Raw genomic sequence first — 25,250 nt, forward strand, 5'->3', positions numbered from 1 at the left:
TTAATTTTCACCAAGGGAAATTGGCAAGGCTTAAAACAGTCTGCAATAGCAGATAGCCTAGTACTTACCTATGAACGTATACGATGAGTTTTGCCACATCCATTAGGATAAAAAAATTCCCCGAGTGAAAAAAAATGCCCTGATTACACCAATATGCAAAGGTAATAAAGAGTCTAAAACTGACTCTAGCTGTTAAACCATAATCTTTTTATCTAACACTGGTATGGTAATAGAAATTCTGTTTTTACATTTTTATCCGAAGACATTAGTAAGCTTGGATTACATAACATATACCAGCATGCCTGTGTTACAGACAAGTCTGTTTTTACTTGCACTCAGCATTTTATAACAATGTAATATATGCTGCAGGAAAAGATGTTAGTATAATGTGGTCACATGGTCTTCACATCAGCTTTTGATGAGGTAGTTCAGTGCTAATCTCAATGTAGCAGATGTTAAGACATTTCAACATCTCTGGTTGCTTGGAATGCTAAATGGCTCAACAACAGAACACATTACTCTCACAATAAGGGGATTCTCCTGGATATGGTTTGAGTCCCTCGGGGTAGGTACCCAAGTCCATATTTACTCAGCTATTACTTAAATGATATTGATATACTCTGTAACACAGGTTTTCTATTGTCTATATCCTAATGAAGTAAACTTGGGGTAACATATTACAAATGTTGAGGATATCAATAAATCGAAGTCGTTTGAACAATTACAGTAAGTACCTAAATGAAACAATATTATTAACATATGGAAAATGAAGCATAAGAACTAATCATTTTGTTGTGGTACCACATATTAATGAAAAGACATTAGAAATGAGAAGGTGTACAATGCCACTAAATTAATAAGCAGATGCGAACATATGTCTTACAGAGAAAGAGTACAAATCCCTTTATTTTTCAGTACCATACAGACAAAAAAAGAGAGACCTGATTCAAGTATATTAAACTCATTACTTTTATAAGAATATCTGAGACTACAAAAAGTTACAGAATTGGATTTTCTATATGGTAGAACATTTTGCAAAATACCTATACTTTAAAACATTCTGCAAAAATAGTTGAACCAATAACTGGTTCACAGAAAGGGTGGTAAATAAGTGGAATGTGTACTCACAGCCACTCAAAGATGGTGACAGCTTGAACACATTTAAAATAGTTGGATAATTATTTTGATAGCCAATGTTATAACATCTAGACACACTAAAATAACTTTTTACCCCATGTCTGATAGACACTGCATGATATAATTAAGATGAAATTGCATTTGTTGTAACCAGTCACTACATTTCACTCTCTGGAAGGTATTTTGCTATAGGTGCCAAGAGTTTTAAGCCAATAAATTGACTCCTCTGATATCTCCAACATTAGACCTATCCTCTCCCCTCTCTCTAAAGTACTAGAAAAATGTATTCATAAACAAGTTATGCAGTATCTAATACAGGACAATCTTCTTACACCCACTCAACATAGCTTCAGACCCAAACATAGCACCACTACAGCTCTATTATCCTTCCTCAACGCTGTCTCTATAGGAATGGATGACCATAAACATATTTCTTGCCTATTCTTGTACCTCTCAAAAGCTTTTGACACTGTCTCACACTCTCATCTGCTGCACAAACTGCATAACCTCAACTTCTCCTCTGATACTGTTGCATGGTTCTCCAGCTACCTCACTGACAGATCTCAATCAGTGAGATGGCACTCTGCACTCTCCCCTCCTCTCCCTGTAAAAATGGGTGTACCTCAAGGGTCTATCCTAGGGCCTTTACTTTTTAATATCTTTACTAATCAGCTCTATACCTCCTGTCCTCCTGTAAATCTCAGTTTATATAATGCATACTACAATTTCACAATACACTTCATGATCACCCATTTTTATGAAAGAATTTTAAATGTAACAGTATTATATTTTTCAACAAGTTTGACATTTATTTAATAAGTATATTCATGTATTTATTTATGCTGTTTAAGTATATACTAGGGTTTGAGCTGAATGAATTGGATGTTGGTGGGTTAATTTTTTAATTGCATCAAGGTACAAGTGTGATTTATTGTTTTTAATTGGTATTTAAGGGATTATTGTTGTACTGTTCACTGACTCCGAAGAAGCCCATTTGTGGGGGAAAGCGCTTGGTCAGTTTGGTTATCCACATTAAAGCTGTTTCTTCTGGTTCAGGTCTGCTCATTTTACTAGTTTTATTTTTGTAATTTTTCATGGTCATTTCTTGCCGCAGATACGTTTACCAGAGTGGGGTATTGGCTTAACTAGCTGTGCCTTGAAGATTTTGTGCTAAAAAGCTGTGCTAATTGGTAATTCTTGAATCTTTGAACTGAATAGCTCTTTCACTGCATGTCCGTGAGTACCTTTGTAATTACTGGTACTTGGTCTACAATTTGGATTATACTGGTACATACACAATTTGAGCGGAGCTGTGTGTGTTGTACAGCACAGAAATGGTTGACTTTAGACATCATTGGGCTGAATAGCCTTTTTATTCTGGTTTTGGGATTTACATACTGAGTGGAGCAGTAATTTGTGTCATACAGTGCAGTGGTGTGTGTACCAAACAGAGTGCCTGGTTGCGTCATAAAGGGCGGTTGCACTTGCTTTTCATCATTGATGATTTGAATTTTCTTTGTTTTCCTATGTGGGACTTGGACTTTTAACCTGAAAATCTCACAGTCAGCATATCAAATTGCGACACTGAGCTGGTAAGCTGATTAGTTTTTTTTTTGTTAGCAACTGCTACACCAGTTCTGAATTTTGTTACTTTCGAGTGGATTACCCCAGGCTATATAATGCACAGGTTACGCACTTTGCAGAGCATTTTTCTGTACTGTAAGGTGCAGCTACTCTTGAACTTAGTACTGTAGAGCTCAGTCTCTTTCTTTATATTATTGTGCTGCACATTTTGAGTGGAGAAATATGCTGTCTTCAGCGTGTATTAACTTTTTATATTGAACTGAGAAGCCGTGAATTCAGCATGTACAAGAACTGTTTAATTTGGTCACATCTGAAGTTGTATGGGTCTGTTTTTACTGTATGTTGACACTCCATTTTGAGCTGAGAATTCAGCTTGTGCTGTATGGCGCAATAACTCTCTAATTTGATTACATCTGATGTTGAATTGGTCCATTATTCTTGCTGTGAACTCTATACAAAGAACAGAGACTTTTTTTGAGCTATTCATGTGGTGCAATTCTGATATGTGGGTATTATAGAGTTGAACTGTTTTTTTACTTTATATTATTACACTCAGTGAAGCAGCACATTTGAATGAAACTGTTCATGAGTTGAGAAGTTGCTAGTGTTTTACAGGGCAGGAAGTTTTTGCATTACAGCATTGAATACTTTCAGTGTTTAATTGTGATTGATAAATTGAGCGGAGAAGCTTTGTGGATTGTATTACATTATTATCTTGATACATTGACACTACTCAGTGGAACAGTTGCTATTCTACTTTTGAGTATTACATTTACATGAATTAGATGGAGCATTTAATAGCTCAATACACTGATTTATCCAGACAAATAATTCCTATGGTGCAAGCAAATGGCCCTGGAAACGTGGGTGACAATAGCAATGTTATCATATCTAGTTCACAAGCAGAATTACTTACTTTACATACACCACTAGGCCGTTCTGGGTTTTCCAACATAAGAGTAGGGGGTAGAGGTATGAATGGAGATTCTGGTAGGCCTAGGAGACGGGGAAGCCATGCACCAGTGTTGCCAGCAGCATGACCTGATCTGGAGACACTATTAGTCCCACCTGTATTACCTAATGGGTTAGCCTTTGAGCAAGGTTCGGGTTTTGGTAATTTTAATTCTCAACTACAATTATTTGAGAAGTTAACTACGAAATTTGAAACACTTCAGATGGATAATGCATTTCTGGAACGCGCTATTGAGTTAAACCAGGTGCCAAGAGAGTTTTCAAATTGCCCATGGGTATTCAAGAAAACTCAGAAGCATTTCAGGAATTGCTGGTGTTATATGACCGCACATGGATGGATTTAATGCGGATTATTATCAGAGATAACACAGCTAAATTATCTAAATTAAAAAGTGAATTGTTGACTTTAAAACATAGTATTTTCAATGATTTATTGTTTGAAATCAATAAGGCACGATTTGATAAAATGTTGATGGATGTGGATAAATTTGTCAAGAATGGTTTGGAAAGAAACCAAAAGAAAATTATTAGAGACACTTTAGAATATAAAGAAAAAAGGCATATCCCTCTCAAAGATGGGATACAAAATATGGTTGGGGATACTGTGAACCATGAGACTGTTAGGGATTCTATAGATGAAGTGGGGGCTGTGCAGACAGATACATGCGAAAATAATGATGCTTTTTTTAGATAGTTCACAACCACTGAGGAGTTTAGACTGGATAAGAAACCGGGCACAATATCAGAGTTATGCAGATACGAGAATCCCGAGGCGGCCGAATTACTAACAAAGGGGGAGATGGGGAGGTCAACGCCAAATGCAGTACAATCAATGGCACAACCACCAAGAGAATTACAACAACTAGATTCTGCTTTATTGTTTAGTGATGCAATGCAAAATAATGTCTCCATATTTGAGATGCTTTCTTACAACAGTGATGGGTTCATCCTTGATGAATTTAATGATGTTGATTGCACTAATATTACAACTAATTTTAAGTTACAGGGTGATCGTGATTTTAAAATTTACAACTACTTTGACTTTACGATTACTGAACATCACATTAGTCTTTTCAAAAGAGGTTTTTCGTTTGTCCCCACTTTTATATATGAGATAGGGAGACTATTGGTCAACCTCAGGTTATATACTAGGCTTCTTAAGTTAAGGCTGTTTCTTGGTAATAATACTTCTCCAGACTATGACAACAAATATATAAGTCTTAAAAGGAGTAGTGTATTCATTCCACCATACAACCCTGCTGTTATGATTTTTGAGGGTCTGTGTGGTATACAAATAACGTACATGTTTAGAATGAGAAACACCATCCAACAGTAACTTAACTACTGCAGAACGGTCTTGTTTAAAAAAATTGCCTACTAGTAACCAATATAGGGTTATGAAACCCGATAAAGGTGGAGGGGTCATTATTATGACAAACAATGGTTATGAATGTAGAATCTGGCTATTACTAAATGATATAAAAACCTATGAAATGGTATCTAAATTTGATGTACAAAGAGCTTACACAAATTGATTGGCAACTGCATGAATATATGTGTGAGGGGATTATCTCACATGACAAATTCAAATATCTTTCGGTGGAACATCCTATCATTCCATCAATATTTGGTATTCCTAAAATCCATAAGAATGAAAATTGTCCACCATTTAGGCTTATAATTGCAGCCAGGGGCTCAAAGACCGAGCCCCTTGCAGCCTACATTGACATTACATGCAAGACCATACTGGATAAATTACCATATATTTTGAAAGACTCGTGGCACTGTCTGGATTGTATTAGGAATACCAATATTGATGTTAGTGAGGAATTTTGGTTTGTGACTGTTGATGTCATCAATTTGTTTTCAGTTATCCCCCACCAGATCAGGCTGGATATGTTCAGTAATAGTTTGTTGAAACACAGTGATTACATCAAGTTAAGAGAAGTCTCGACGGAATTACTGGATATGGTATTATTTAATAATTTCATATTCTTTGACGGTGAATATTATAAACAGACAAACAGGGTTGCGATGGAAGCCAGGTGCGCACCCATTTATGCTAATTTGGTATTAGCAGATTGGGTACAGAATTTTGTTTTCAAATCAGAATACAAGTCCAAAATAATATTTATGATATTTGGACGATATTCTAATTTTTTGGAAGGGCTCTAAAAATGATGTAGAAGAATTTATCAATTATCTGAATCAAACTGAGTTTCTTAAATTTACAAATCACATTGATAAACACAAAATTGAGTTTTTGGATATTCAGTTATATATAGAGGATGACCAAATGCACACTTAAAATTTTCCGCAAAAAAATATAATAACTCCTTTTTGCACTATTATAGTTGCCACCCTGACCACCAAAAGAAAAATGTGGTAAAGGGGCAAATGATACGGATATCCAGAGTGATAAGTCAGGAAACATGTTTCAAAGTTGAAATGACACATTTGATGGATATGTTTAGGAATAGAGGATATCCGATGGATTTACTTCATAAATATAGTACGGAGATTGAGAGGAGAAGACTGTGATTTTATGCCCATCCTTATGGATAACAACAGAAAACAAGATAAAGTTAACACTTCTGTTAAGGACAACCCCAGTCAAAATTATTCCTCTGGCATGGTCATGGAGTTTAACCCAACAGAGGCAAAAGTCAGAAATATCATGAACATTGTGTGGGATAGTGTTTTTACCCAAGAAACTAAAGATACATTAGGACTAGTTCCCAGGTTTATTAACAGCAGAGGTTCTAATTTAAAAGGTTTGAGAAAAATTCTATGAACTATGACAATAGACCCTCACATATGAGCAAATGTGATACATGCACTGTGTGTAAATACATTAATGATGGACCATATGTGCAAATTTGCAGTTACAAGAGAACACTAAGATGTCCAGGACACTGTAACTGTAATACAAAGATGGTCGTCTATGTGGCTACATGCCTATCATGTACAGCATTCTATGTTGGGATAACTACAAGAAAACTCATACTTTGTATATTGGAACATAACAGGGACATTAAAAAAAAAAAAAAAACTACCAATGCCCTATTAAATCACAGTAAGGGTTGTGCTAATTTCAAAAAAATGTTATTCTTTGTTATTGACAAGTTACCCAAGAAGGATTTTGGGGGAGATTTTAAAACCTTACTGGAAGTTAGGGAATGTCTGTGGCAGTTACGCCTTGATGCATATAATGCACCGGGCATTAATGACAGCCTGTGTATTAAAACACAAATCTCAGTTTATATAATGCATACTACATTTTCACAACACACTTCATGATCACCCATTTTTATGACAGAATTTTAAATGTAACAGTATAATATTTTTCAACAAGTTTGACATTTATTTAATAAGTATATTCATGTATTTATTTATGCTGTTTAAGTATGCACTAGGGTTTGTGCTGAATGAATTGGACGTTGGTAGGTTAATTTTTAATTGCATTAAGGTACTCATGTGATTTATTGTTTCTAATTGGTATTTAAGTGATTATTGTTGTACTGTTCACGGACTCTGAAGAAGCCCAATTGTGGGTGAAAGCGCTTAGTTTGGTTATCCACATTAAAGCTGATGTTTCTTCTGGTTCGGGTCTGCTCATTTTACTAGTTTTATTTTTGTAATTTTTCATCATTGCAGCCAACTCTCCCTCTTAGCTCTTCTCAGCTACTCAGGCATCTTTTAACTTAGTTGAAACATGGCTCTCCAACAACCAGCTCATCCTTAACCCTAAAAAAAACAAAGCTGTTACTCTTTCTACCTAAAACGTTCAACAATATTAAACCCTCCTTCTCCATACAGTCCCTTAATAACACTCCCATTCAGGTAGAATCCAGCACTAAGCTCTTAGGCGTAACCATTGACGATCAGCTTAAATTTGACTTGCATGTTAATAACTGTATCAAAAAGACTCATTCAAAACTAGGGCTCCTTTACCGTAACAAGAAATTCCTTACCTCTGAAGCCAAGATTACTCTCTGTCTTACCTACTTTCTACCCAGTCTAATGTACAATTCTCAAATTCTCACAAATCTTAACTCAGCACTCCTGACCAAACTTGAATCTATCTATAACAAGGTAGTTAGATTTGCTGCCCAACAAACCTACAAATCCCATCACTCTCTCTCTCTCTCTCTCTAAAACACCTAAACTGGCTTGAATTACCCCACCAGCTTCTTCTCTCTCAGCTCCAGATCATCCATTCTATCCTATACCAGCCTTCCTACTGCCCAGCACTATCCCCTCATCTCTCATTATTCCCCCTCCAAACCTCTCCGAAGCTCTAACCAAGACCTACTACAAATCTACAATCCCAAGTCTAAATTTGGATGCAACATGTACAGCTATCACCCCACTATTGCCTGGAATAGCCTCCCAATAGAAATCAGGACCCTTACACATCCTAAACAATTTAAGACCGCCACCAAAGAGCACTTTAAAAGTCACTGGTCCAGCCACTGCATTCTCCCTCCTTTATCATCCCCTACTTCCCATAACTTAATCTGCTTTCCGCCCTTAACTCACTCTTCTCACTAGCTTTCTTTAATCTTCCTTGAATACTCTTTTTACTGTCTTCTAAAATCTATTAAGCAAATCGCCTCAGAGAAACATTCGATCGCAACTACCTTGCCTTCACACAATATTACGATAAAAATTGGGTTTTTGTGACCACTTACCCCAAAAACTTTATTCATTTTAATGACATATTTCTTTTTATACATGTTGAAATACTTTTGCTATACTCCTGATTATTGACACTGCATAACATTGTATTGCTACTTAATGCCTTGTAATAATCCTGTAACATTGCTTTTTAATGCTAATTTATAATGAAAATTGTACAATATGCTGGAGCTTTTCTCCTCGGGCCTCCGCTGAAAAAGGGCTCTTCAGCTTAGTCGGACAATCCCAGTCAACAAATGTAAAATGTAAATATAAATTAAACTACATGGCACCAAGTAGCACACTGTTTCTACAGACAATCATTTTCCTGATTTTTGTATCCTTCAAACATGGTTCATTGATGTTGTACCTCCTTCACTTGGGTTTGACATAATGATTAAGGTCTTCCCCTTATAAACACAAGGTGCAGGTTTGATTCTGACCTTGGGTTATTGTCTAGGCTTAAAAATGGTCCTTCAGGGCAGTTAATTTAGTATTCACATATGAATTATGAATTCATTACCAGTGTTATAAGCATAGGTCTCTGGCACTAGAATAGGCCAAAAATTAAAAATAAATAAATAATCCCCTTAAGAGTACCAATCTTAAATGTATTTTTAGAAGCACAACCACATTAAAGCATAGACGGAGTCTTTTAGTTCTTTTCACATGCCTAGTGTTTCCCATTTATGAGCGGCCATGGTGGTGCAGCAGTTAGCATTGCCACCTCACAGCAAGAGGTTCTCCAGTTCGATTCTCGGCTGGGGTGACTTCTGTGCAGAGTCTGCATGTCCTCCCTGTGGTCGCGTGGGTTTCCTCCGGGAGCTCCGGGTTTCTCCCACATCCCAAAGATATGCAGTAGGTGGATTGGACACTCTAAATTGACCCTAGGTGTGTGTGTGTGTGTGTGTGTGTGTGTGTGTGTGTGTGTGTGTGCCTTCTGTGGAAGGTTGGGCGCCAGGCTGGCAACTCGACACCGTAAAAAGTACAGTTTTGTACCTACCATAAATGTAGATGCCCGATAGGCATGCATCGGCAGTCCTTACAAATGGGTTGTCCTGTCATCAGGCAGCCCTTCAATCGGCCGGATTCCAAAGTCTGGGTCTGGCCTCGGCTGGTGTCGCACTTCACCCGACGTCATAGCTGCAGTTCTTCGGGTATAAAGGCATCAGCCGACGCTATTTTCCTCAGTGTTTCTTGCCCCAGATGCCAGGTGCCCTCTAGGAAGGCTAAATTTGGATAAATGCAAATGGTTCCAAATAGTAGAGAGCAAACAAAAAATAAGCATGTATGTACATATATACAAACAAATACACCATAATAGATTCCCTCAGCTAGCTACAAGATGGGCAAATACCCTAGGAGTACCACAGAGGGGAAGGAGGGTGGGTAATCCTGACTGCAGATGCATGCCTATCGGACATCTACATTTATGGTAGGTACAAAACTGTACTATGTCCTTCAAGGATGCATCTGCAGTCCTTACAAATGGGTAGAATACCATAGCCAAACTGGGGGAGGAGGAGAAATAAGATTATGGTGTAGTTAAGATCCCTTGCAAAACAGCAGTGGCAAAACCTGCTCGGGATCTGGAATATAAAGGTAAATTATAATGCTTGGCAAATGTATGCACGGAGCTCCAAGTAGCAGCCTCTAAAATGTCTTTGGTAGCCACTCCTCGTAAAAAAGCTGTGGTAGTGGCTGTAGCCCTTGTAGAGTGAGGCCTGATGTTTTCTGGAGTTTTCTTCCCATGGTAGGAATAACAAAATCTAATGCAATTTCCTATCCACTTAGAGATTGTCTGTTTCGAAATAGCTTTTCCTTCCATTCCTGTTGCATATGCTACCAGTAGCTGGTCAGTTTTTCTATTGCTCTTGGTCCTGTCCAGGTAGTAACGTAATTGTCTATGTACATCCAAGGTATGCAACAGTCTTTCTCCCCTGTTCTGTGGGTTGGGGAAGAATGTAGGTAGGTGGATAGCTTGATTTAAAGATACCCTGGAGACCACCTTTGGCATAAAAGTAGGATTAGTTCTCATGGACACTCTATCTTGATGGAAGATCAGGAAGGGCTGTACTGCCATTAATGCCTGTAGCTCGGATACCCTTCTTGCTGAAGTGATTGCAAGCAGGAAAGCAGTTTTCCATGATAAGTACTGTAATTCTGCTGTTGCTGCTGGTTCGAAAGGAGGGAGTGTCAACTTTTCTAGCACAAAGTTCAAGTCCCATGCTGGCAATGGTGGCTTCCTAGGTGGTTTTACGTTTTTAATTCCTCTCAGAAACTGCCTGAGTAGAGGATGTGAGAAAACTGGAGGATCCAAGTTGTATTCTGCTGAAATAGCTGATGCATGAATCTTAATGGAAGAATAGGACAGGCCGTTGTGGAAGAGCTCTGCCAAGTATTCCAGGACGTTAGCTATGTTTACCAGTGCCACATTTTTTCCTTTTGCAGTACTCCAAATGAGATATCTTTTCCATTTTGCTGAATAATTTTTTCTTGTTGAGTGTCTGCGAGCCTCCAAGATAATGTCTTTAACCCTTTGAGATAAATCTGGGTTATTTGGTCTTATGCAATGCTCCAGGCAGCCAGCTGCAGTGTTTTCAGGTTTGGATGTAGGGTTTTGAAGTTGTTCTGTGTTAACAGCAGGGGAACAAGGGGCAGAGGCCATATTTGTTCTCGAGACATGCTCCTCAGTAATGGGTACCAATGTTGCCTTGGCCAGTCTGGAGCTATCAGGATGATCCTTGGATGGTCTTCTTTGATCTTCAATAGCACCTTGTGCATCAAAGGAAGAGGTGGGAATGCATATGCTGTCAGGTTTTTCCAACTGAAGGATAGGGAGTCCACTTTCCAAGCAAGTGGGTGGTACGTCCTTGTGCAAAATTTTTTCAGTTGGTGGTTGTGTGGGGATGCAAATAAGTCTATTTCTGGTAGTCCCCATTTCCCTGTAATGGTTTTGAAGATGTCCGGATGCAGCATCCATTCGTGAGCATCCGTGGTAGTTCTGCTTAGGATGTCTGCTAGTATATTTTCTTTTCCTGGCACAAAAATTGCTTGTAACTGAATGTTGAAGCTCAGGGCCACATTCCAGAGGTCCATTGCCATCCGGCATAGAGGGTATGAATGTGTGCCTCCCTGTTTGTTGATGTACCACATAACTGTGGTGTTGTCCGTCCTTATCAGCAGTTGACCCTGTTGAAGAAATGGTCTGAATGCCTGAATTGCCAGTTTTACTGCCAGCATTTCCTTTTGATTTATGTGTAGGTGCAGCTGGTCTTGAGTCCATAAGCCTTGAATGCACTTGTCCAGCATGTGTGCCCCCCAACCGAGGTCTGAGGCGTCTGTTGTGATGGCCTGGCTTGGCTGAGTGTTGTGGAAGGGCCGTCCCTTGTTTAATTGACAGGCCTAAGCCCACCATTGGAATTCTTGCTTCAGGCATGGAATTATTGGAATTTGGGTTTCTAGGCTGTGCTTGTGCTGAGACCATAAATTCCTTAGGTACCACTGTAACTTTCTCATATGTAGTCTGGCATTTGGAACCAATATTATGCAGGATGCCATGTAACCGAGGGCTTGCAGGACTTTTCTTGCTGTTAGCTGGTTCTGCTTTGTTAATGCCATGAAGTAGAGAGGGAGTTGCTCCTGTTTTTCTACTGTCAGGAATGCCATTTGTTTTGATGTGTCCAGATCTGCACCCAAGAAGGTTATCCTTTGGGATGGTATCAGCCTTGACTTTTTTTATATTGACTGTGTATCCCAGGGCTTGTAGTAGATGAATGACCCTTTCCAAATCTTTTGTTGATTTGTTTTTGTTGTCCGCATGTAACAGGCAGTCGTCCAGGTAAGGGTAAATTTGAATTCCCTGAAGCCTGCAATGAGCAATTACTGATGCCAGGCATTTCGTGAATAATCTGGGCACAGTAGATAAGCCAAAGGGCAATGCTGAGAATTGATAATGCTCTGATCCTGCAAGAAATCTGAGGTATCTTCTGCAATTTGGTCGTATGGGGACATGCAGGTATGCCTCCTTGAGATCTAGAGTTACCAGCCAAGACTCCTTGCCCAGCATGGGAAGAAGCTGCTGTAGGGTCAGCATTTTGAATTTTGGAACAATGAGGTATGTGTTTAAAGCGGACAGGTCGAGAATAGGTCTCCATTGGTTTTCTTTTCTTGGTACCAGGAAGTGTCTGGAGTAAAATCCTTGCCCTTGTTCCATAGATGGTACCCTTTCTACAGCTCTCATCCTTAGTAAGTGAGTTATTTGTTCTAGAGCTTCTGTCTTCTGATTTGGAGGTAGGTTTGGCATTCCTCTCTTCCTTGGTAGAGTATGGAAGTGAAACCTGTAACCTTGGTCTATTGTCTGTAAAATCCATTTCTCTCCTGTGATGTAATGCCAGTTTACTGAAAATAAGGCTAGCTTCCCGCCTAAGGGTGCTTCTAGTTGTTCCCTGGTAGGTGGTGCCAGAGCGAAGTCACTGTGATTGTCCTGTGGAAGTGGTGGTGGCTGGATCTGTGGCTGCACCTCACTGGTTGTTATTTTGCCACTGACGTCCCCTGTAGGCACCTCTGGATTGACCCCTGCCTCTTGAGCACCTATTCCTGCCTCTCGGAGCTCTGGAGGTGTCTGGAAAGGACCAATTCTTGGAAGGCCAGTTCCTGCTAAACCTTGGAGGCTGGACCTGCAAGAAATCCTTGACTGTCTGGACAGATTTTGCTTTCTCTTCCACCTTCTTCAGCACCTGCTGTGCAGGGGAGCCAAACAAATTGAGCTTATCCATGGTAGCATCTAGGAGCTTTGATTTAACATGGTCTGGTAAGGACTGCTCTTTTAACCATGCATGTCTTCTGATCACTGTGCCAGTCATGGCTGATCTAAAGGAAGCCTCCAGTGCATCATAGCCGCATTTTAAGGAATGATTACTGACCTGCTGAATGTTATGTACCATTTCCTGTACAGATTTTTTATCTAATGGTTCATCAGAGGTTAGTTTTTTAGTTAACTGGTCTAACATAAATTCCTGATACTGAATCATGTGGAATTGGCAGTTCAAGGCCCTAGCTGAAAGAGTAGCAGAAGTGTAAACTTTTTACCCCATCTCTCTAAGGCCCTAGATTCCCTTTCAGAGGGGGTTTTTGGCAGAGGTAGCTGCTACAGCCTTGGGTCCCTGGGAGATAGTTTTGGGATCTGCAAAAGGGGCCTTATACAAATGATAATGTGTGTCCAGAACCCTGTAGTACCGATCGGGCTTAGCCGGGGCCGGAGGTAGAGAATCAGGAGCAGTACAAGCATCATTAAATGCATCATCCACAACAGTAAGTACTGGAGGAATGGCTAAAGGCCTATGCTGTGGCAAATGCAAAAAGGTTCTAAGCCTTTTCCTAGAGTCTGAGAAATCCTGGCCCTGCCATTGAAATTGTTCCCTCATAGCACGCAAGGTTTCCCCAAAAGAAAATTCCTCAGGCGGAGAGGCAGAAGGAATGGACTCTTCTGCATCAGAATCCTCATAAGGAGAAAAGGGGCCCTCTGGAGGGTTTGAATTATCTGAATCATCAGAGAAGTAATCTGAAGAAACTGGCTCAGGGGGCTCTACTCTAGTCCTCTTCTCTGGAGGTGGGTGAGAGGCCCTGTCTGGATGTGGTTAGGATCCCCGGATCAAAGAAATGAGATCCTCTGCTAGACTAAGCATTTGTGAACTAGAGCTAGGCCTGTGAGAGGGGGTCTTAGCAGGCACAGTTTTGGTAGTTTTTGCTGCTTTAGCCCTGTCAAAGGCCTTAATCGACATGGATGCAGGAGGCCTAGCAGCTCCACGTGCAGGGGTGGATATATCCAAAGGGATAGTGTCAGATAAATCCTGTGAACCTGCAAGAGCAGGTGGGATTTCAGTAGCAGATGCAGCCAAGCTAGATGAGGCCTCGGTAAGAGGTAAGTTTTCGGCCGAAGGAAGAACCATGGACTTGGTTTCAGCCGAAACCGAGACACTCGCGGTTGGCTTAACCGCGGTTTCGGCCAAAACCGCGGACCGCGAGTGTCAGTCCTTTTCCTTGCGCTTTTTAGAAATTTGCATAGTCGGAGTATCCGACGGCATAATGTAAGCAAAAGCGGAGCCGAAAAACTCTTCAGCAAATTCCGACCGACGTCTAAGCGTCCGCCGGTTGAAAGAAGCACAGGCTAGACAAGCTGCTACATCGTGGTCTGGGCCTAAGCAAGGTAAGCAGTAAGAGTGGAAATCTTTATGAGGTATTTGTTTCCCACAAGTTAAACAGTTATTCACTTTTTCTGACATCGGCTGAGGCAAGAAAGAGTCCCCAGCGGGGTACTTAGCTTTTTAGAAGTCTTCGGTAGTAGTAATCTCTGGTTCTGACCGACCGGCACTTGCGAACAGCTTCTGCTTCGGGCACCACGCGGCAAGAAAGACTGAGGAAAATGGCGTCGGCTGATGCCTTTATACCCGAAGAACTGCAGCTATGACGTCGGGTGAAGTGCGACACCAGCCAAGCCCAGACCCAGACTTTGGAATCCGGCCGACCGAAGGGCTGCCTGATGACAGGACAACCCATTTGTAAGGACTGCAGATGCATCCTTGAAGGACATCTCCACTGCCAATCATGAGCGGACAGATGATCCGCTGCGGTGACCCCTAACCGGGAAAAAGCCGAAAGAAGAAGAGTGTTTCCCATTTACATTTTCAAAACAACTCTATGGCAGTTAAAGTAGTTTATTTTGTTAAAATAGCACTGCGGTCAGAGAATGTGAACTTGCTGATGATGATTATAGCTTGCCATGCCACACAGCAAACTCAGCTCATATATGCTTCTCAGAGCATGAAATCAGCAGTGATGAAAGCCATAATTGTGCCCATGAACCTCAGTAGGTCCTATTGGCCTAGATAAAACAGCCTTGGCTTTGTTGTCTGACTTTATGCACTATGATTTTCAAGCTACACTTACCTGCATCTATATTTGAGGTTTCTGTGTCTCTGTTAGTCTCCTTTGGTATGAGAAAAGTACAGTTTTGTACCTACCATAAATGTAGATGTCCGAGAGGTATGCATCTGCAGTCCTAACAAATGGGTTGTCCTGGCCTCAGGCAGCCCTTCGGTCGGCCGGATTCCAAAGTCTGGGTCTGGCCTCGGCTGATGTCGCACTTCACCCGACGTCATAGCTGCAGTTCTGCGGGTATAAAGGCATCAGCCGACACCATTTTCCTCAGTGTTTCTTGCCCCAGATGCCAGGTGCCCTCTAGGAAGGCTAACTTTGGATAAATGTAAATGTTTCCAAACAATAGAGAGCAAATAGAAATAAACATGTATATACATATATACAAATAAATACACCATAATAGATTCCCCCAGCTAGCTACAAGATGGGCAAATACCCTAGGAGTACCACAGAGGGGAAGGAGGGTGGGTAATCCTGACTGCAGATGCATACCTCTCGGACATCTACATTTATGGTAGGTACAAAACTGTACTATGTCCTTCAAGGATGCATCTGCAGTCCTAACAAATGGGTAGAATACCATAGCCAAACTGCGGGAGGAGGCACTAAGGAGGCACTAAGAGTTTATGGTGTAGTTAAGATCCCTTGCAAAACAGCAGTGGCAAAACCTGCTCGGGATCTGGAGTATAAAGGTAGATTATAATGCTTGGCAAATGTATGCACGGAGCTCCAAGTAGCAGCCTCTAAAATGTCTTTGGTAGCCACTCCTCGTAAGAAAGCTGTAGTAGTGGCTGTAGCCCTTGTGGAATGAGGTCTGATGTTTTCTGGAGTTGCCTTTCCATGAAAAGAGTAGCAAAATCTAATGCAATTTCCTATCCATTTTGAGATTGTTTGTTTTGAAATTGCTTTTCCTTCCATTCCTGTTGCATATGCTACCAGAAGCTGGTCAGTTTTTCTGTTGTTCTTGGTTCTGTCCAGGTAGTAGCGCAATTGTCTGTGTACATCCAAGGTATGCAGCAATCTTTCCCCCCTGTTCTGTGGGTTGGGGAGGAATGTTGGTAGGTGTATTGCTTGGTTTAATGATACCCTTGAGACCACCTTTGGCATAAAGGTAGGATTAGTTCTCATGGACACTCTATCCTGATGGAGAATAAGGAAGGGCTGTACTGCCATTAATGCCTGTAATTCAGAAACCCTTCTAGCTGAAGTGATTGCAAGCAGGAATGCAGTCTTCCAAGATAAGTACTGCAATTCTGCTGTTGCTGCTGGTTCAAAAGGGGGGAGCGTTAACTTTTCTAACACAAAGTTCAAGTCCCATGTAGGCAATGGTGGTTTCCTTGGTGGCTTTACATTTTTAATTCCTCTGAGAAACTGCCTGAGTAGAGGTTGAGAAAAGACTGGAGGATCCATGTTGTATTCTGCTGAAATTGCCGATGCATGAATCTTAATGGAGGAGTAGGACAGACCATTGTGGAAAAGCTCTGCTAAGTATTCCAGGATGTTAGCTATGTTTGCCAATGATGCATCTACTCCTTTTGTTGCACTCCAAATGAGATATCTTTTCCATTTTGCTGAATAAGTTTTCCTTGTTGAGGGTCTGCGAGCCTCCAAGATAATGTCTTTAACCCTTTGAGATAAATCTGGGTTATTTCTCCTTATGTAATGTTCCAAGCAGCTAGCTGCAGTGTTTTCAAGTTCGGATGCAGGATTTTGAAGTTGTTCTGTGTTAGCAGTAGAGGTAGTAGGGGTAGAGGCCATGCGTGTTCCCGGGACATACTCCTCAGTAGCGGGTACCAATGTTGCCTCGGCCAATCTGGAGCTATCAAGATGATCCTCGGGTGATCTTCTTTGATCTTCAGTAGCACTTTGTGCATCAAAGGAAGAGGTGGGAATGCATATGCTGTCAGGTTTTCCCAACTGAAGGATAGGGAGTCCACCTTCCAAGCAAGTGGGTGGTATGTCCTTGTGCAGAATTTTTTCAATTGGTGGTTGTGTGGGGATGCGAACAGGTCTATTTCTGGCAGTCCCCATTTCCTTGTGATGGTTTTGAAGATGTCTGGATGCAGCATCCATTCGTGGGCATCCGTGGTAGTTCTGCTTAAGATGTCAGCTAGTATATTTTCTTTTCCTGGCACGAATATGGCTTGGAGCTGAATGTTGAGGCTCCGGGCCACATTCCAGAGGTCCATTGCCATCCGGCATAGAGGATATGAATGTGTGCCTCCCTGTTTGTTGATATACCACATAACTGTGGTGTTGTCCGTCCTTATCAGCAAATGACCCTGTTGTAGAAATGGTCTGAATGTCTGAATTGCCTGTTTTACTGCCAGCAACTCTTTTTGATTTATGTGTAGGTTCATCTGGTCTTGAGTCCATAAGCCTTGTATGCACTTGTCCACCATGTGTGCCCCCCAACCGAGGTCTGAGGCGTCCGTGGTGATAGTCTGGCTTGGGTGAGGCCTGTGGAAGGGCAGTCCTTTGTTCAATTGACAGGTCTGGGCCCACCACTGGAATTCTTGCTTCAGGCATGGAATTATTGGAATTTTGGTTTCTAGGCTGTGCTTGTGCTGAGACCATAAATTCCTCAGGTACCATGGCAACTTCCTCATATGTAGTCTGGCATGTGGAATTAATATTATGCAGGATGCCATGTAACCCAGGGCTTGCAGGATTTTCCTTGCTGTAAGCTGGTTCTGCGTTGTTAATGCCATGAAATAGAGTGGTAGCTGCTTCTGTTTTTCTGCTGTGAGGAATGCCATCTGGTTTGATGTGTCCAGTTCTGCACCCAGGAAGGTTATCCTTTGGGATGGTATCAGCCTTGACTTCTTTGTGTTGACTGTGTATCCCAGGGCTTGCAGCAGGTGAATAACCTTTTCCAAATCTTTTGTTAATTTGTCTTTGCTGTCCGCTTGTAACAGGCAGTCGTCCAGGTATGGATAAATTTGAATTCCCTGAAGCCTGCAATGAGCAATTACTGATGCCAGGCATTTCGTGAATACTCTGGGCGCAGTAGATAAGCCAAAAGGCAATGCTGAGAATTGATAATGCTCTGATCCTGCAAGAAATCTGAGGTATCTTCTGCAATTTGGTCGTATGGGGACGTGCAGGTATGCCTCCTTGAGATCCAGAGTCACCAGCCAAGACTCCTTGCCCAGCATGGGAAGAAGTTGCTGTAGGGTCAGCATTTTGAATTTTGGAACAATGAGATATGTGTTTAGAGCGGACAGGTCGAGGATAGGTCTCCATTGTTTTTCCTTTCTTGGTACTAGGAAAAGCCTTGAATAAAATCCTTGTCCTTGTTCCATAGTCGGTACCTTTTCTATAGCTCTCATCCTTAGTAAGTGGTCTATTTGTTGTAGAGCGTTTGTCCTTTGGTTTGGAGGTAGGTTTGGCATTCCTCTCTTCCTTGGAAGAGTATGGAAGTGAAACCTGTAGCCTTTGTCTATTGTCTGTAAAATCCATTTGTCTCTTGTAATGTAATGCCAATTTACTGAAAATAAGGCTAATTTTCTGCCTAAGGGTGCTGCCAGTTGTTCCCTGGTAGGCGGTTTCAGAGCCAAGTCACTGTGATTGTCCTGTAGAAGTGGTAGTGGCTGGATCTGTGGCAGTAGCTCTCTGGCTGTTAGGCTGCCACTGACGTCCCCTGTAGGCACCTCTGGATTGACCTCTGCCTCTAGGGCGTCTATTTCTGCTTCTCTGTGCTCTGGTGGTGGCTGGAAAGGACCAATTCTTGGAAGGCCAGTTCCTACTAAACCTCGGAGGCTTGACCTGTAAGAAATCCTTGACTGTCTGGACAGATTTAGCTTTTTCTTCCACCTTCTTCAACACTTGCTGTGCAGGGGAACCAAACAAACTGTGCTTTTCCATGGGAGCATCTAGAAGCTTTGATTTTACATGGTCTGGTAAGGATTGTTCTTTTAACCATGCATGCCTTCTGATCACTGTACCAGTCATAGCTGATCTAAAGGAAGCCTCCAGTGCATCATAGCCGCATTTTAAGGAATGATTACTGACCTGCTGAGTGTTATGCACCAAATCCTGAAGGGACTTACGGTCTAAAGGTTCAGGAGAGGACAGTTTTTTAGTGAGCTGATCTAACAGAAATTCCTGATACTGAATCATGTGGAATTGACAGTTTAAGGCCCTAGCCGAAAGAGTAGCAGAAGTATAAACTTTTTTACCCCATCTCTCCAATGCCCTAGATTCTCTTTCAGAGGGGAGGGTTTTTTTGGCAGAGGCAACTGCTACAGCTTTGGGGCCCTGTAAAATAGTTTCAGGGTCTGCAATAGGAGCCTTATACAAATGATAATGTGTGTCCGGAACCCTGTAGTATCTGTCGGGCTTAGCAGGGGCCGGAGGCAGTGAGTCAGGGGCAGTACAGGCATCATTAAATGCATCATCCACAACTGTAAGTACTGGAGGAATAGCTAAAGGCCTATGCTGTGGTAAATGTAAAAAGGTCCTAAGCCTTTTCCTAGAGTCTGAAAAATCCTGGCCCTGCCATTGAAATTGTTCCCTCATAGCATGCAAGGTATCCCCAAAAGAAAATTCCTCAGGAGGAGAGGCAGAAGGTATGGAATCCTCTGCATCAGAGTCCTCATATGGAGAGTAAGGGCCCTCTGGAGGATTTGAATTTTCTGAATCATCAGAGGAATAATCTGAAGAAACTGGCTCAGGGGGCTCTGCTCTAAGCCTCTTCTCTGGAGGTGGGTGAGAGGCCCTGTCAGGGTGAGACTGGGTTCCCCTGATCAAAGAAATGAGATCCTCTGCTAGACTAAGCATTTGAGTACTAGAGCTAGGCCTGTGAGAGGGGACTTTAGCAGGCACGGCCTTCGAAGATTTTGCTGCTTTAGCCCTGGAAAAAGCCTTAATTGACATGGATGCAGGGGGCCTAGCAGCTCCACGTGCAGGAGAAGATACATCTAAGGGGATAGTATCTGATAAATCCTGAGAAACTGTAAGAGCAGGAGGATTTTCAGTAGCAGATTCAGCCATGCTGGAAGAGGCCTCGGTAGAAGGAGGCAAACTTTCAGCCGAAGGAAGAACCGCGGGACTCGGCTTCAGCCGAAACAGAGACACTCGCGGTTGGTTTAGCCGCGGTTTCGGCCGAAACCGCGGACCGCGAGTGTCGGTCCTTTTCCTTACGCTTTTTAGCTAAATGTGAAGTCGGAGTCTCCGACGGCATGATATAAGCAAAAGCGGAGCCGAAAAACTCCTCTGCAAACTCCGACCGACGTCTAAGTGTTCGTCGGTTGAAGGAAGCACAGGCTAGACAAGCTGCTACGTCGTGGTCTGGGCCTAAACAAGGTAGGCAGTAAGAGTGGAAATCTTTATGAGGTATTTGTTTCCCACAAGTTAAACAGTTATTCACTTTTTCTGACATCGGCTGAGGCAAGAAAGAGTCCCCAACGGGGTACTTAGCTTTTTAGAAGTCTTCGGTAGTAGCAATCTCTGGTTCTGACCGTCCGGCACTTGCCAACAGCTTCTGCTTCGGACGCCACGCGGCAAGAAAGACTGAGGAAAATGGCATCGGCTGATGCCTTTATACCCGCAGAACTGCAGCTATGACGTCGGGTGAAGTGCGACATCAGCCGAGGCCAGACCCAGACTTTGGAATCGGCCGACCGAAGGGCTGCCTGAGGCCAGGACAACCCATTTGTTAGGACTGCAGATGCATCCTTGAAGGACATCACAACTGATGTAAAAACAACAGACCCTCAAAAAAACACTGCAGATAATGTTTGAGCTTCATTACAAGCTAAGACATTAATGAAATGAAACAATAAAAACTAAGATGCGTCTCTCAAAAGTCAGACGGCTGTGCAAAGTGCAGGAAGCAGTGTGTAGTTCATATAACTATAAGCCACTTGTGAGGTTTAGAATAAATAAATAAATAAATAGCGCAACACATATCTCAGAATGCAATAAACATGGGAACATCAGACTTTTGTGTTACTTCTACATTAATATTTAAAGTAAAATAGCCAGAGTGGTTGTGGTTTGACTTTTGAAACAGCTAGATGCAGTCGATGCAATACTGGACACAGCAGTATATAGTCATTGTTATTAAAATAAACTTCCCGCCAAGTCCCATATACAGAATGATAATGCCTACAGAAGACAATAATGATGCGATTTCAGGCATCTTTTAACCGCATGAGGTGTTCTTTCCATGTATACTTAGGTTAAAACTAAGATCCTGTATTGTTATATGGCTATCAGTGGAAACAAGCAAAATCAGACTATCCATTTTCAAGTTATTCCATTAATTACTGTATCAGAAGGGTGGAAATTGGTTACTTAACCTGGGTTTCCATCTTGTTCTTTTGCTTGTCAGTAACAACTTGCTTCTTTCCACTGAAATTAGAAACACTACTGAATGTGTGACATTACAAGTAAGGTTGCACAGTAAGCAGTGATGTATACAGATGTATATGGTAGACCGTTTTTTTTTTTTTTTTTTTTTTTTTTTTTTAGTTTTGCAAGTAGCTAGGAAATAATGCAGAAGGTATAAATATATATGAAATGAATGCATCATGAATTATTTCAGCAGCCATTGCAATTACTCTTTCTTTTTAACAAGTGGGATCAGAAACCCCCCATTTCAGGGACCTACATATATTCAAAGCCAGAAAGGTATACAATGCAATCTGGAATGTACACTTACAGACTCTGAATTAATCCCTCTGGGACTACCTGACTGGAGTTAATCCCCTCTGTATCTATCCCACTGAACTGTACAACAGGTACAGTTTTATGTAGTCTAGAAATGGGGGGGGGGGCATCAAAATAAAACTGCTGAAATATATAAGCTGCAGAGAAAACTGCCCTAGTAAAATGTGTCTTAGACGGAAGGTATGTATTTACAAGAAAGTACATTAATTACTTACATCCTTCTATTTCTTTCCATAGATCTTAGAGGCTTATTTCAGACACCTGATTTCAGCAAAATTGCTGCAGGTCCAACAAAGATCACCAAAGTACAGCATAAGGCTGCCCTGGAGCTTGATGAGACAGGAGCTGAACTCACCGACACAGCTGCAGCAGCCGCCCGTGTGACCATCTCAACAGAGTACCGTGTCAATAGGCCCTTCATTTTCCTGATTCGAGATGACATCACTGGCTCTCTCCTATTTATTGGCAAGATCCTTGACCCTAAAGCAATGACAGCACAGGAGCCCAGGAGGCGTAACTAAAGCAACTCTTGATTCAAACAAAGAAGGCTGCCATTTCCAATACTATACCTGAGGAGTTGCACACGTTCACGCAAGAGACTCCCAAACTGCTTGTAACAATCTACAAATGGCATTAAAATATTTTTTGTCTCTTCTAGCTGTGCTCTGTTTGTTAAAAGATAAAATATAGGAAGGTCAAGTGTAACACAATGTAGATGAGACCAAACTAATTTAGAGTTTAAAAAGATTATGATGGTGGTCAATGGTTGAGGTATACAATTTTAGCCTTAATGCACTGTGTAATAGCTTAACTGCACCTATAGGGTGGCCATATGTTTCACAGACTTTCTCTCTCATACATGACATTATACTTTTCTTGGCAGCTTGAATACTCTTGCTTTTTTCTAGCACAGAGAGATGCACTGTTTTGGTGCAGGATAATTCTATAGGTGTTATAGTCTCAAGTCAGTACAAGGGACACCTGGCCCCAGAGGATGTTCTCTATTTTAACTGTCTCTTGCATCTTAACTGCAAAGATGAAGTGCTCATGTACATAAAAGAAAATGTAAGTCAAAACTCAGGAATGAAGTTTTTTTACTTTGGAAAACAAACACACACCACTACCAGTATGTGCAAGCATGAGCTTGGGCACAGAAATGTACGTACACACACTCACACATGCACACACTACAATACTCAAATGAGTAGTTGCACAACTGTTTTGTTTCTAGAAGAAAAACTACAACAGTGCTATCATTACTGTACGGGTTCCTAAAATTAAAATTTAAAGGCAGTGTTTAGCCTGTCCTCAGGACGTAACACAAAACATGCTACAAAAATATTACAAAGCCTCCTTAGATTACTCAGGTATTATCTACCAAACCTACTGCTACAGGACCTAACTTCCTCCAGTTTTCTTTGCCAGAATTTACTTTTGTTTACCCTTTCTTTTTCTTCCTCAAAAGCTCTTCCTTTTTTGCAAGGCATTCACTAAGTGAAAATATTTTTTTCTCACAAAAGGAAAGGGCAGTACTAGATGCATTGCTAAAGGAGGCTAGGGCACAATGGGAAATATTTAAAAAATCAATGAAGGCAAGATTGTGGGGGGGGTTAGCAGAGAGGATGGCAGATAGCGACTCCTCCTTAAGGACACTGACAGATTTGTATTTTCAAGCAAACTTGGTAAGACTTGCAGCTACCTTCTTGTTGAATTTTATGGACATGTTGCTTTTAGTGTTTCCTCTAGATGCATTTAAATCTGCCTCTTTCTTTAAGCTAAATTTCATGCATTTTGCTGCACTTTCTAATTGAAAAACTACATCCCACCACCAACCACCTCACTCCACTTGCAGATTTCTACAGCATCATTGTCTCCCTGACCATGGCTGCTACAATTACAGTTTGGCCTCAAGCTTTCAAATGCTCACATAGCTCAAACTGAGCTTGATCAAGCCTAAGCAAAAAAACAGAGATGCATCTCTGGACTGGGCACCTTCTAATTACATTCATCCCTCAGACTAACAAAGCAGCTACCACTAATGACAATGCAGTCTGCTGTTACAGGAATTGTTAATGTCTGAAATGAATTCCTTGGTGTGGCCAACTATTCACAGAGATGAAACCTCTATGTAAAACAATGCCATTTTACAATTTGAGACAGAGAGAAAGAAAAATGAAAAAGAAAGAAAAAAAAAGGGGGAAACAAGGTATTAGAGTGTGAATTACGTGGGCACAAACACATCAGTTTTTAACACCTGAGTACAAAACAGAGATGCATGCTGAGACGTTTACTTCTATTCTCTTATTATGACTGTGATTTGTAAATGACAAAAAAACTATAACCCATCATTGCCACATTTAAATGACTTGGCAAAAATCTAAACTGAACTGTACGCCCATTTTGCATTTTTAAGCAAATGTGCTCTTTGCTGCAAAGTGATTATCAATAGTGACTTGAGCAAACTGATAAAAACTGTTCAACCAAGTTCAAAACAATAAACTTTTTCTGCTTTTTCAGTTTCTTCTTTGTTTTACTTTTGTTCTGCTTAGTGTAGAAACTTTGCAGGTTCATTTACAATCATGTAACTATGATAGTGTGCTTTCAGGAATGTATTTTGTGACAGAGGAAAGCATATTTTGAAACACAAACATGGATCCTCATTCATGGCTTGTTGAATGCTAGTAGTGGAAAGGGTCAAAACAATGTGTATGCTGTTGGTGTGCTCCTTTTTCCTATATGTTAGAGCACTTTGTATAATGGTGGAAGAAAAAGCCACTCATCATTGTTCTGCAAGCTCTATGTTCTCTGATATATGGAGAACAATGACTTAATTAAAATGCACAAAGAGGCAGCACCCACAGAGGTCAATAAAATGCCACAGGTACTTAACATTATGCTAGTTCTGTACTAATAGGTCCACTTGCCATTTTATATCCAGGACTGAGGGCCTGGGGGTCTGTTTGCTCAACATGTGATAGTCTCCCAAATTAGTATTACCTCTCCCTATCCTCTACAGTTCCAAACCACGTGAAAACTCTAGTCCCAAGTTCAGTAACTGGAACTCAAGTCTTGTAGGAGCCATACAGTTATCAAAAGGAATTGACAGATGACTATGGCCAATAAACCTGTTTTCATATCTGATAAATAGGTTCTTCTGCCGTAACATACATGTTCAGGACAGAGTCCCCAGCTAACTGAATGGGTGACATACTCAGCACAGACAGTACAAGTTTGCATGCTCCCACAGGCGATCTCTCTCTCTC

The 25,250-nt window shown here is 41.2% G+C and overlaps 1 protein-coding gene across 2 annotated transcripts in view; it reads left to right on the forward strand.

Moving 5' to 3' along the window:
- SERPINF1 (serpin family F member 1) overlaps positions 1–24,503 on the forward strand; it is a 210,083-nt gene extending 185,580 nt beyond the window's left edge. For both annotated transcript variants that reach the window (XM_044054367.1, XM_044054368.1), the window contains exon 8: positions 22,225–24,503. In XM_044054367.1, the coding sequence (XP_043910302.1) occupies positions 22,225–22,508 (284 nt within the window). In that variant the 3' untranslated portion in view covers positions 22,509–24,503. The remainder of the gene's footprint in view (positions 1–22,224) is intronic.
- Positions 24,504–25,250: the final 747 nt, after the last annotated feature.

This window comes from Protopterus annectens, chromosome 13.part0, assembly GCF_019279795.1.
Source record: "Protopterus annectens isolate FY-2018-M chromosome 13.part0, PAN1.0, whole genome shotgun sequence".
In the NCBI taxonomy this organism is placed as follows: Eukaryota; Metazoa; Chordata; order Ceratodontiformes; family Protopteridae; genus Protopterus; species Protopterus annectens.